This window comes from Pelmatolapia mariae, linkage group LG10_11 (genome assembly GCF_036321145.2).
Source record: "Pelmatolapia mariae isolate MD_Pm_ZW linkage group LG10_11, Pm_UMD_F_2, whole genome shotgun sequence".
NCBI classification, from domain to species: Eukaryota; Metazoa; Chordata; class Actinopteri; order Cichliformes; family Cichlidae; genus Pelmatolapia; species Pelmatolapia mariae.
Window position 1 is genome coordinate 49,997,117 of NC_086236.1, and position 12,406 is coordinate 50,009,522.

At 41.1% G+C, this 12,406-nt stretch overlaps 1 protein-coding gene across 6 annotated transcripts in view; it reads right to left on the reverse strand.

Moving 5' to 3' along the window:
• Nucleotides 1–255: 255 nt before the first annotated feature.
• LOC134636040 (zinc finger protein 516) overlaps nt 256–12,406 on the reverse strand; it is a 50,557-nt gene continuing 38,406 nt past the window's right edge. For 5 of the 6 annotated variants that reach the window (XM_063485793.1, XM_063485798.1, XM_063485794.1 and 2 more), the window contains 2 exons: nt 10,818–10,922; nt 256–4,800 (listed from right to left, as the gene is read on the reverse strand). In XM_063485793.1, coding sequence (XP_063341863.1) covers nt 4,604–4,800; nt 10,818–10,922 — 302 coding nt within the window. In that variant the 3' untranslated portion in view covers nt 256–4,603. Of the gene's footprint in view, nt 4,801–7,823; nt 7,895–10,817; nt 10,923–12,406 lie in introns of all 6 variants that reach the window. The other variant, XM_063485799.1, reaches the window with a different exon arrangement.

A 12,406-nucleotide genomic window follows, 5' to 3' on the forward strand; every position in this document is an offset into this window, starting at 1 on the left:
GTGATAAGAATAATTCGTGTGATGGAAAATGAACAAACACAAAATGTTACCGTCGGTATTCAAAGACAACGGGCTGCATGGTTCTAGGTGAAATTCACACACAGGCAGCGTAAATAACCGAGAAAAATGAAATCTTAAAAACAGTGAACGTGTGAAGCTTTTTCATCTAAACTTGGACTCGCTCAGTCACGCTGGCTGAGGTAAATTTAAAACAAACAAGTGAAAAAAAGATAAAACAGTGCCAACAGGTGCCATTTTGTGTGTCTTTATTGTGGACATGACATTACATCTTTTTGAAATGATGTACAAAAGTATAACAGAACTGAGAATGGCTCAGACGAGGTAGAGCTTTCACATCGGCTTGCTGGCTTGAAAACTACACAGTATAAAAACAACCCGGAAAAATCTAATTAAAACAAACACTCCTGTCTGCTTCTGTCCTCTTATCCTGTTTTGAAGTGATAATAAATACAGATATCAACCAAATACATCTGGAATAATAATGTCTTCTAAGGTAAATTAATCATCGAGTTCATAACAAATTAAAAAAAAAAATATGAATACGGACACAAATAATACAACTTAAGAGGCATGAAAAAAAACCCAACCAAAGAGAAAAAAGAAACAACACCTGCCAGCCCCTCTGGGAGGGCAAACCATGACTAGCTACTCAACAAATCCTACAGTTTAGCAAATAGACTAAAAACACACTTTTACATCTTTATGAAAAAATAAGCACTGCTGCGCCTAGCATTATCAACCCTCCCTTGAGGAAACGTAGCTAAAAAGCTGTACCACACAGCAGTCACAGAACAAATCATTTTGCATTCATATCTATAGAATCATTCTAACAAAATAAAAGCCCCAAAAAAGAAAAGAAACGAAAAGTCTAAACCAGAAATTGCGCTGAAGTGTGTTAGCCGGCACCGTTAAAAAGACATTCTCAAAGAAACCTTAGCTAGAACTGGACAAAATAAGAATGGTTAAAGCACTAACCTAGTCTAAGTGCACTAGTAATGCCATTTGGTTTCTACTGCTGTATATAAAGGGTTTGGTAAGAGTTTAAGAGATTAGAGATATACACTTTATATTACACTTACTCCTGCTTCATAGTTTTTCTAAGTCACACTTCGGAGTACAAATTCATAGCTGAGGAATTTATTTTAAAGGGACTTTTGTACAACATTGGTATTAGTACTACCCTACCTCAAAGGCTAGAGAATCCATTTCAAGTATTTTCACTAACCACACCTTCAACATACACGTTTGTGCATTATTAGTCCGATTCAAGCACACAATATTGTATGCATAACTAAACAACCCGATGGCATAACAACTGTTTCATCACACATTTGCGTAAAAACTACTGAGGTCTCAAAATAGATGGCAAATACAGTACTCTGTAAGCTCCGTCATCTACAACTGGTGTGAATTTTGAATCAGAGAAACCGACTGCTTTACTCTTCTTCAGAGTCTTGAGCTGCTTCGCTTTACTTCTCCTCTTCCCTAACATGCTGGGCATGGCGTATTCAATCCTGGGGGCTATTTTAAGGGTGAAGGACAAGTAAAACAAACAGCCCTGCTTGACATCAGCCAATAAATTTTAGCATGCTTTCATTACAGGAGGTAGGATAATATAGAAAGCATCAAGACGGAGGCTGTAGTACACGGGAAGTTTAGTCAACCTCTAATACAGTATAAAGAGGTTTGAAATGCACGCACACACTCACACACACACACCTGTGTTAAGGCTGTGACAGCTCTACAATTCAATGTCTCCACCTTGTGTATTTACTCATGAACTCTCTGATAGGCTGACCTCCTCACCTCTGCCTACTCTTTCTCTGACCCCCTCGAATGCAAAGCTTCACATCACCATTCAAAGAATCAGACTGACAGCCCAGGGGACAGGCTCATTAGTCTGCTTAAATGTTCTGGTAACCTAATCAGCTCTGCATTGTCGGTCCAATAAACACGCTGTTATACAGGATGGTGGATACGTTTCATTATGTGCCCACTTTATCTTTAAAATAAAACCATTAAAGGCACAGCTTTAAATCCTAACACGAGAAGATCAACATCACGGTCACATCTGTCCACTAAGAATGGCCGGGGACTTAGTACGAAGACTGGGGACAGGAAGAAACGGCAGGCCTAGTCGTGATTTTGAACATCTGAACAAGTTTAAGAACGGTCACACTACTTTGCAAAGGGAAAAAAAAAAAAGAATGCACTTGCACTGCTGCTTTCTTCAGTTATTAAGGCCCCATCATAGACGTCGAGTTGGTCGCTTGGCAAGCTGTGCCATCACACAGCTTGCTGTTACAGTGCATGTACCCGCTGAATAATAGGTGTCAGCTAGTAGCTCAACTACAGCACAAATAGGAGATGATGTCAAAATCAGATGCAAAGAAATAGCTGTTTTTGTTTTGTTTATTTTTAAGTCTTATCCTTTCAGACATTTGCAAAATCTCTCTGTATAATCTCTGAGCTTCTGTGCCGACATATCGTTAAAACAGCGGTAAAATCCAACAGGATGCTGTCTCCAATCCAGCTGCGGCGGCAGCTGCACAACATTCCAGGTTTCCGAAACTTAGAGGCGCATACGGGCAGGAACGAAGGCTTGCAACAGTGGATGCGAAGTCAATTTGGCGTCAACTCTGCGTTCGTCAGGCGCCACTTGACGGGTATAATGGGGCCCTTAGATGGTATTCAGCCTGCCTATGGGTTTTGAATCAACAAGGGGGTAAAAGGTGGAATTAGGGGCCAAATATTCTCCTACTTCCTGGCTGCAGTGTTAATACCAACATGCTTAGTGCATGAGCTATTTACAAGGCTCCTTATCACAGTTTTGTATTTTTGTGTAATGTAGCCCATCGTTACCTATGTTACTTCCATAACATCCTTTTTAAGTCTTGCAACTCAAACCATTTCCTCTCAAAAAATATATTCAAAAAACTGAAGTTGACTCATTAAGTAAAGGACTGTCATTCAATCGAAAACGTTCAATTGACAGGCGGCTGGTAATTTTGTGTCATTTTTCTGTATGACTGTTTGTTTCCGGTGACATGCTCATGCCGGGTTGTTGGGCACAAGATGCATTTATTTTTTAAAAATCAAAGCATCATAGTGGATTCCAGATAGAAAACAGACAGCATAAATTTTCAGCCATTACCGTTTATGTAAGGCAAAAGATTTATGCTTTCTAAATCCAGCATAAGATGACATCATGAAATTTTTAAGAGACAGCGCGGTCAAAAGTTCAGAACTGCTCTTTAGCAATGGGAAATCTTAGGATGCATTTCTTCCCCCTAACATGATCAGCACCGTATTTTTCTTTGCAATCTGGAGCCGACTTCTTCCTGCCACTTTCTTCCTGCTTTAGTGGAGTCCGCCTCATTTAAAGCCCAAATAGTCTGAGATGGTGACACTCTAATACGAACGAGTTACTGAGGAAAACTCCACTCAGTCCCTTCCTCTTAAATGGACAATAATTGAAGGGCCATAAAAATGGTATGCTCATTTATATTGCCTTTTTTATGAGCATACACCTCCATTACTGTTCCCTCTCTTTTTTGTCCCTTTCTTATCCTACCTCTCTCCATCTTTCTCTCTCTTTCTAATCACTAGCTCTAGAATGGTCACCGCACTCCCACCATTACACTGTCGACTGAAGGGGAGTGAGTTTAGCACACCTAAACACGCGCACACACACACATGCACACACACACACGCTGACAGAAAGATGCAAGTCTTCTGAGTCAGAGCCCACAGGAGACAAACTTGCTATGTGCCAGCTGGTTGTCGATGAACCGTAGAGCTTCTTTCTTCTCTTGCTGTGTGTTGATGGTCAGTGTCCTGAGAAATGCACAAAATCTCACGTACAATAAAGCTTAAAAGAACAAAAAAAATAAAAAATTTAAAAAAAGGGTTTGTGGGGGCATCTACAGCAACCATGCAATGCCACAGTCCTCGATCACAATGCCAGCAGTTGCATCTGAGTTCAGTTTCTCTCCTTATTTACTTTCCTTCTCCTGTAAAGCAGCTGGTACTTTACTTGTTGGTACCTCCAAAAATGGCAGCAAGAGGCAACTCATCGAATTTTCAGGGCTCCCGTGATCAGAAATCATTTAAAGGTCACACGCCAACCTTCGTGATAAAGAAGACCCAATGAAGCAAAAGACTGAATGTTGGTGAGTCCAGCCTCCCTGCCAAAGAGAAACTTTGCATTTCACTCTTCACTTCTTCTATGGTGAGAGGTGTGCACACCTGACCCACGCAGCTTCTTAAAGCAGATTTCCATCAGAAGTCATTTCTATTAAAAAGACTTTTTCTGCTCCGGGCCGTCTTTGTGATTTTGAAATTTTCTAGCACAACTTGAACACGCTTCTTTACAGTAAAAAAAACCAACAAAAAAAACTACAATAACCTTCAATGTAGAAAATTCTACATCATTAAAGGGTGACGGTGAAGAGGAAAGGCTCAAAAAGTGAACTGTTAGTCGTAGGTTTTTGTGTCTAGATCTGGGAATTTCAGGAACGGTGACAGGGCTTTGGGATTGTGTAAGAAGCTGGTCCAGGTTGTGATCAGATCAGCTGAAGGTTTACTGTTGCTGTTGTGGGTTTGGTGGGTGTTTGGCAGCCAGTCCTCCTCGCTCCCCCTGGCTCAGTAACAAGCTCCTCCTGTCTTGGTACTGGCTGTTGTCAAAAGGCATATGGTGGACACTCTGGACATGTGTCTTTAAGTTCCCTTTCTGAGAGGCTCGGTATGGGCAGAGTTGGCAACAGAATGGCCTTTCCCCTGAGGAACACACACACAAAGTTGAAAGGTCATATGGCGGCCAGAGGTGACACCGTACACAGAATTTAGAGAGGACAGGGATGTTTAAATATACGAGACAAAAATGATGCAAAGCATAGATGAGGCTTGCTGCAGTGGGAATGGAAAAAGAAGGGGAGGAGGCCAGAGAACACAAGCAAACATAAGCAAAGACACATGGTGGCATTCAGCTAGAAGTACAGAAACACTCTGTAGGTTAAGTGAAGCCTTTATATTTATTAATTTTTTTTTTTTACATCTATTTTCACTTAAAAAGTTCTCTATCCTGACCGAGATGGAGTAACTCTTCCTCGCCCTTTCCTGCCATCTGGAGAAGAGTGCCACACATCCCCCTGTCTGAAGAGTCCCACTTTTGTCTCCATGCGTTTCTCTCAATCACCTGGGCCACCCAGCGGCCCCCTACACAAACACACCCCCTCTCAAACACACTCTGTGCGCACCCTATACTCTCCCTTCTAATTAGAATGACCTACAATGGCACAGACACCTCTGAAAAAACAAAAATAAATAAATAAATAAAAATAAGCACCGCACACCTGAACAAAACAAATGAGCGTGCCATTTAATTGCACCTAATTATCATTTTGATAAATGGAAGAATATCAAAGCGGGAAAACAAATGACTCCCCGTGCCCCTCCCGCACCCCTTCTCCCAGAAGAAGAAACAGGGAAATATAGCTGTTATCATACATCATCAGAAACGCAACGGTGAGAAAAGGAAGGGGGGAGTGGGGGGCTGGTGTAAGACAGAAAGCGAGAGAGATAAAAAACAAAAAAGTATAATTAATCACACCGAAATCCCCCCCCACCCCCAACCCCAAAAAAACAGCTGCAAAGATGGCGAGGGTGAGACGTGCGGGGGAAGCGAAAACCTCCGCGACACCGTCCTGCGAGGGAAAACATCACTGACAGGACCGGTGCACTACATTATACTAAAGGTTATCGTCACCGTAAAGCAGCGTCAACACTACATTTAATTGGACCCCTCTGCAGCGCCCGCTCCCATCACTCACAGTGTGTGTGTTAAATCTGAGTTCACATGGGCGTGTGTGATGTGCGTGATTAATTATGATGGAGGTGCCGCGTGTACAGCCCGGGTCTCTCCGAATGTCAAAGCAGAGTAGCTTTAGCCCAATGTTCCCACTGACCCCAATCCTTACTTGTCGTTTCTGCAATTTTTAAAGTTTGTTAATTACTTGTGTTCAGTTTCATTTCCACACAATCCTCTTGGTTCTTGTTGTATTTACACCTGCTCATAAACAAAGATGTTATAGTACACTGTATGTGAAAGGTGAAAGTAGGAGATACAGTGATGTTGCCCAGTGGTTTGTGGACTCCCTTTTTGAAGTGATTTTTGAGACCCGATACAAGACGCAATGAGTGGCTTTGACTGTAAATCTGATGGTACTGCAGATGCAGATATTGCTTTTTTATTTATTAAAAATAAATTTAAAAAAAGTAAATAAATAAAATTTATTAAATAAGTCTTAAAACTAGCAATTCAGACTGTTGAGTCTTCAGGAAAATGCTAACTGGAATCATAAAACAAGTCAGAAATATGGACATTTTCTCACTGAGTTTTATACAATTTCACTACTTTTTTGCAACCACAAGAGTTGCCCTCTGCTGGCCATTAACAGAAATGCAGGATTAAGGCATTATCGCATTTTTATATACAGTCTTTGAATATTTGAGTATATTGGCATTTAAGATTTATTAGTTTCTATGCAAACCCAAGCTTTTTGCTGTCCTCTTGCCATGCGTACGATCTCAACCTCTTAATCTCTCGACAAAAACTGCCATGTTACCGCTGTTAACTGCAGTTAACAGCATCAGTTTACAGTGTCAGTTAGGAAAAAAAGCAGTAAAGTTACATCTGCTGACATGATAACAGATGGTTTTTGGTGCTGGAAATTCATTTATGCTCAAAATACCTGCTAACAGATATTTCTAGGAATTATCGTTTTCCTGAATTGGAGCTGCTTAAAGATTTATAAAGTTTGAATTGTAGCAAATGAAGCAATTTTGTACATTAGAATCTACATGCTGTCATTTTGCAGTTGCAACACACTGACGAGCCCATGTGAAAGTGTCGGATGTGCAGTGAAATTCCGATAAACTGCAAATCCCAAAGCCCGTCTTGCACTGCAGCAAAGCAGCAACTGCCCTTTGAGTTCAAATGCATACAGGAAAACACCTAAATTCAATACTTTAGGTGAAAGAAGTGTCAAAGTATGGGTACAGTTAGCCAAAATGCCAGGCAGAGCTATTCACCCTCTACACATGGATGCAGATTTAACTGTGTATGTCTGAATGTGTCAGATCAGAGCCTGCATAGCCTTTCCAGTGTGATGAGGAAAAAGGGGGATGTGATATTTGTAATGACAATGTGGGGGGAAAAAAATGCATCTCATGACAAGTAAAAAGCATGCGCTGTTCTTTAACCAATAATGCTTCTGCCTGATTTAGATAGCTGCGGGGGAATCTACGTTGTAACTTACAATGTAACTGGAAATCCTTTTTAACCCTATGCAGTTCCACATCATTCAGTCATTGTGGGCTCTTTCGATCTCATGTGTAGTTACATTTCTCGGTAGATGCACATCAGGTTACAGCGTAGTTTTCCCATAGACATCTAAATCAGGCGTTAGTTTGAAGTATCACAGCCTTTTAGTGTAATGGCACAAACCTCATTGTTTTCAAAGCAAAAGTGAAGCTCGTCAATGAGACAGCTGTGAATACACACTCTTACGTCAGGTGTGATCCAGCAGCATGTGAGAATGCCAGGTGTTAATGCCATGTGCAGAGGGCGCCACATGTGAATGTTAAACATGAACAAAAAAATAAATAAACACACACACACACACACAAAGGCTGGGAAGCTGAGTGACTGACACAGACACACATGCAGAGGTGAGACAGTAACATTAAGAAACATGCGGGAGCGATGAGCGAGCCCAGTGATTAGCCATTGTGCCACATACTTGTTTGGGAGCTTCAGAAGCGGTGGTGTGAGCGTCAGTACCTCTGTGGAGTCCGTTAAAATCAAACCCAACTGTGGGGGGAGAAGGAGGATTGGGTGGGTGGGGGGGGAGAGGAAGAGGAGGAGGAGGAAGGAAGGGGGAGGGAGGATTTGGTTAAACGCTCTACCAGATCCAGACAAGCATTTTTTTTATTTTTTTTTGGTCTACCACCACCACACAAACAAAAAGCATTTTGACACCAGCACCCTTGTTAATAGAGGGGAGCTGGCAGTGATGATGGTGATGATGATGATGACGACGATGGTGGTGGTGGTGATGATGGTGATGGAATCTGGTGGAGGCGAGTCGGTGATTTAATATGACGCATGTTAATAGAGGCCTCGGGATGGCTGGCCTTTTCTGTGCGTGTGCACGTCCATGCTGAAGACAACTGTCGGTGACAACATTAATTACAGCCCCTGTGAGTGTTTACAGAGCCTGTGCATGGGCATCTGTGTGTGTGTGTGTGTGTGTGTGTGTGTGTGTGTGTGTTTACAATAGAGCTTGGAGGGAAGCTGAGCTCTGCATCACTTACCATTTGGCCTCTGTCACTTAGAATCACTGGCTGTGCCACATATCATTCACACTCTCTATAAAGAAGCTACTTATCTCACTGTCTACTGTGATCACCGCTGGCCCGGCTGATGGACATGACAGGACAGGAGAGGGAAAGGAGAAGAAGAAGAGGAGGAGGAGGAGGCAGGAAATCAGGCAGCCAAGGAGAAGAGAGTATGCGAGGACAAAAAATAAAAGTGAAAATTAAAAAGAAAGAGAGGAAGGGAAAAGGAGGAGAGGGAAAGAAACAAGAGAGAAAAGGGAAGAAAAGAACCAGAAATCAAAGAGGGGGGAGGAGAGTGGGGGAGTCTATGGATAAAGGAAAAAAAGGGATAGGGAGAAAGTGAGACAGACGGAGGAGATAAAAAGACCGTAAAGGTGACAAGATGTGGAGACAAAAAGGAAAATAACTGAAGTGAGAAAGAAGACAAAGGATCTAGGAAAGGAAATGAAAGGGAAAGAAAGGAGTGGAATGAAAAGCAGAGGGAATAAGTGAAAGTAGAGGAAGAGCCGGAGTGTCTGAATCAAGCTGTTTAGTGAATGGCACTGGGATGCATACAAATGGATTCGTAAGGCTGGCGTGGACAAATGCTGTTCTGCTTCATTAGAATGCACAATTCCATCTCTCTAATTGACATGTAATTAATAATGTATACAATTTGTCACAGGTCAGTATCCGGAGCAAATCATGTTTCAGTTTAAAAAATAGAGACAGCTGCCCAGCCCAGGGCGGGGAAGGACTCACAGACCGGTTGTCACACTCAACTGAACAAAAAGATCTGTTTTGATTTATTTTGCAGAATGCCGGGACGGAGCGGACGTACGGGGAGCCTGATGAAATATTGTTGAGAATGTGAATCCCTGTGCATATATCCTCTATATCTCATGTTGGCATTTCTGGGTGGATAGATCTGTGTGCGCACAGGTGGTACAGGAATGAGTGACTGGTGAGAGAGGGGCTAGAAACTGGGCACATCTAATACTGCAGGAATAGCAAGTAGCTAAATAAAGTTGTACATGTTAAAGTAGAGCTCTGGACTTCCTTCCCTCGTTTCCCCCCCTTATTTCATATCTTTTACATTTTGGGTAATTTAATGGTTTCTGTGACTGATGTTTTTGCACCTTGACTACTATACCATTTATCCTCTTTGAGTTGCTCTGTATAACTTTAGAAAGTCATAGTAGAGAACTTACTGCCGGAACTTTTCAAACAATAATCTTTGGTTTAGGGTTTGGAGATCCAGAGCTTTATTTGATATCTTAAAAATAATTAATATTTCTAACTGTGCTCAGCGGTTTAAATTATATTATATTTGTTATAAGCTTAGGATTTTTTTGATTTTAGAGAAAACAATCACATTTTCTGGTTACTTGTAAAAAAAAATGGTGCTCATGTTGTAATGTGACAAACATTCAGCAGAATAATGTATTGTAAATTTTGCTTGCTGCAGTCTAGGGTTGTCACGATACTAGATTTTCACACTCAGTACTGACATAGAAAACTACAGTAACAAAATGGTGTGTATATGTGATGAATATTTTAAGACTGTATGAGGTAATGCAAAAAAGCACAAAAAAAAGACAATATGTTTTGGAACCACTGTTAATCACATAAATTTGGTACTGTAGGCTGTCACTGCTTCTCTGTAGTGGCTGGCAGAACTTTATCAGCTTCAGTCTGGGATTTTAAGACTTTTTAGACCCAAATAATTGTGTTATCCTGTCACTATCTATTAATATTACAGACAGGCAGGAGTGATAACATTTTTTGCCTAACTCACATATTAATATTATCATTTTATCATCAGCCATAGGCCCCAGCTGCTGCCTTAATGATAACCCAACAGACGGCTAATGCTGCTGTTGGGTTATTGCTAATAGGTAACGTTAAGGTGTGCACTGGCCAGATTAATATTTATTATAAATGTTTTAGTACTTCAGTGTTGTTAAAATGAGAGCTTCACTGTTGTTTAGCATTGTGAATGCCAATTATTCCAATCGCTAGTGAAGTTGTGTCAATTTGAGGAGGCGAAGATGGCCGCGTTGGTGTCAATACTGGTGCAAATAAGCATCTAATCTGTCATTTTTACTATCAATTAGCACATTTGCAGCCCTACTGCAGTCACAGGATTTTACCAGACTTAGTTCATATGAATGGCCTTACATTTTGTCACCGTCAAATGTGCATTTGTTCGATTTTTTTTTTCATTGTTTCAATTTTTTTGTGACAAGCAAATGTTGTGAAATCCACCTCAAAAAAAGTGAGAGTGAAGACAATTTTAACCCAAGGCTTAGACACTTCTACATAAGATCCAGCATGTGTGTGACAAATATGTACCTGCTTCTGTTTGGGGTTTTTTTTTTTTTCCTTTTTTTCCAGTGCGTAATGGCTGTATTTACCTGTATGGGATCTCATATGAGTTCGCAGGTGGCTGGGCTGGCTGAAACTCTTCCCACACTCATTGCAGAAATACTGTCCCTGCCGCATGAGAGACCTCAGCATCCCTGCGCACACAAACACGTGAGGGAGGAAACACAGGATTAAATGGTGGCTCTGCAAATTCCAGAGGTCAAAACCACTGCAAGCCATTCTGTATTTAGAGGAGGCCAAATGCAGTGAATTTGAACTTTTGATTCTTAGAACAGAGACAACAACACCAATATATATATATATATATATATATATATATATATATATATATATATATATATATATATATATATATATATATTAAAAAGAATAGATATCAGATATCAGTGTAAGAAAATGGACTATTAGGGAACAAAGAATACTCTGAGTTTGCATAGGCTTTATATTTTAGGATTTTTTTTATTAAAAGGGGTCAAAAGTGAACATCAGAGTCATATTATTTCAAACAGGAAGACATTTTCACGTGGCAGTATATCCACAGCTTGACTAAAGACGTAAAGGTCGGATTCAGGCAGAAAGTGAGTGGGTGTACATAAAGCGCAGAGCCTGGCTGGAGCGGTGGAGGTAGGTAGCATCAGTAGTGGACTCGCGCAGGCATCATTAGTATGTCTAATGTGTCATTATGAGCGGCTAGCTCCAGGGGCTGGACTGCAGCTGTCACACAGCATCATCTCAGAGGCTGACAGCCAGACACACAAAGCGCGCACACACACCGCATAAATTACAGGCAATTAAAACGCCCCGGCTGTGATGTGCCCGCTCCGCTGCCCGTGTGTCACATGTCAGGTGTGTGTGTGCGCATGTGTGTGTTGGCATGTGTATGAGTTATAAGAGTTGTATATATGCGTGTTCGGGCCAAGGGAGGAAAGTGAAGCACGGGCTGTGGCACACACTGGCATCATTTAGACACACACACATAATAATGCAACAACTGCGACATTACATGCACCGCTCACCTTTACATGTTAATGTCCTTAAATTGTGAAAAGAAATCAACTTGTTGATAACACACGCTCATAAAGCTCATAAATCAGTTTTCTTTGATGGCACATGACTAAACGGAGACTCCCGGGCTTCAGCCTTTTTGTTAGGTCCTGCTTTTATGCTGTTATTTTTAATAACTAAACATTTACACAAAAACCATCAATTTGCCATGCCAGCTTAATGCGGGTCAACAGGACGAACTTGTAAATTTTATTCTGCCGGAAAAGAACCGATTAACTCTGAGGTCACAAATCTGAACTCACTCTTTGAGTTCACTATGCTACTTTTGCACACATCCTGCGAGAAGAATCTGCGAAACTTTTAGGTAAACAAAATTAAACAGAGAACTCACCGACGCCTTTAACGCTACATGGATTTTACTTTAAAATTGATTTACAACAAAGGGAAAGCGCGGGAAAATCAATCAACTTTTATCTCGCCACATCTAATGAGAGCTCTGAAGCTATAACGAGGCAGTATAAGAAAAACGCCACCAGGAAATTAATTGTTAAGGGGACAAGAAGCCCGCCTGTGCTTTGTAAACCAGATGGAATGCATACTAAAAAGTGGTTAA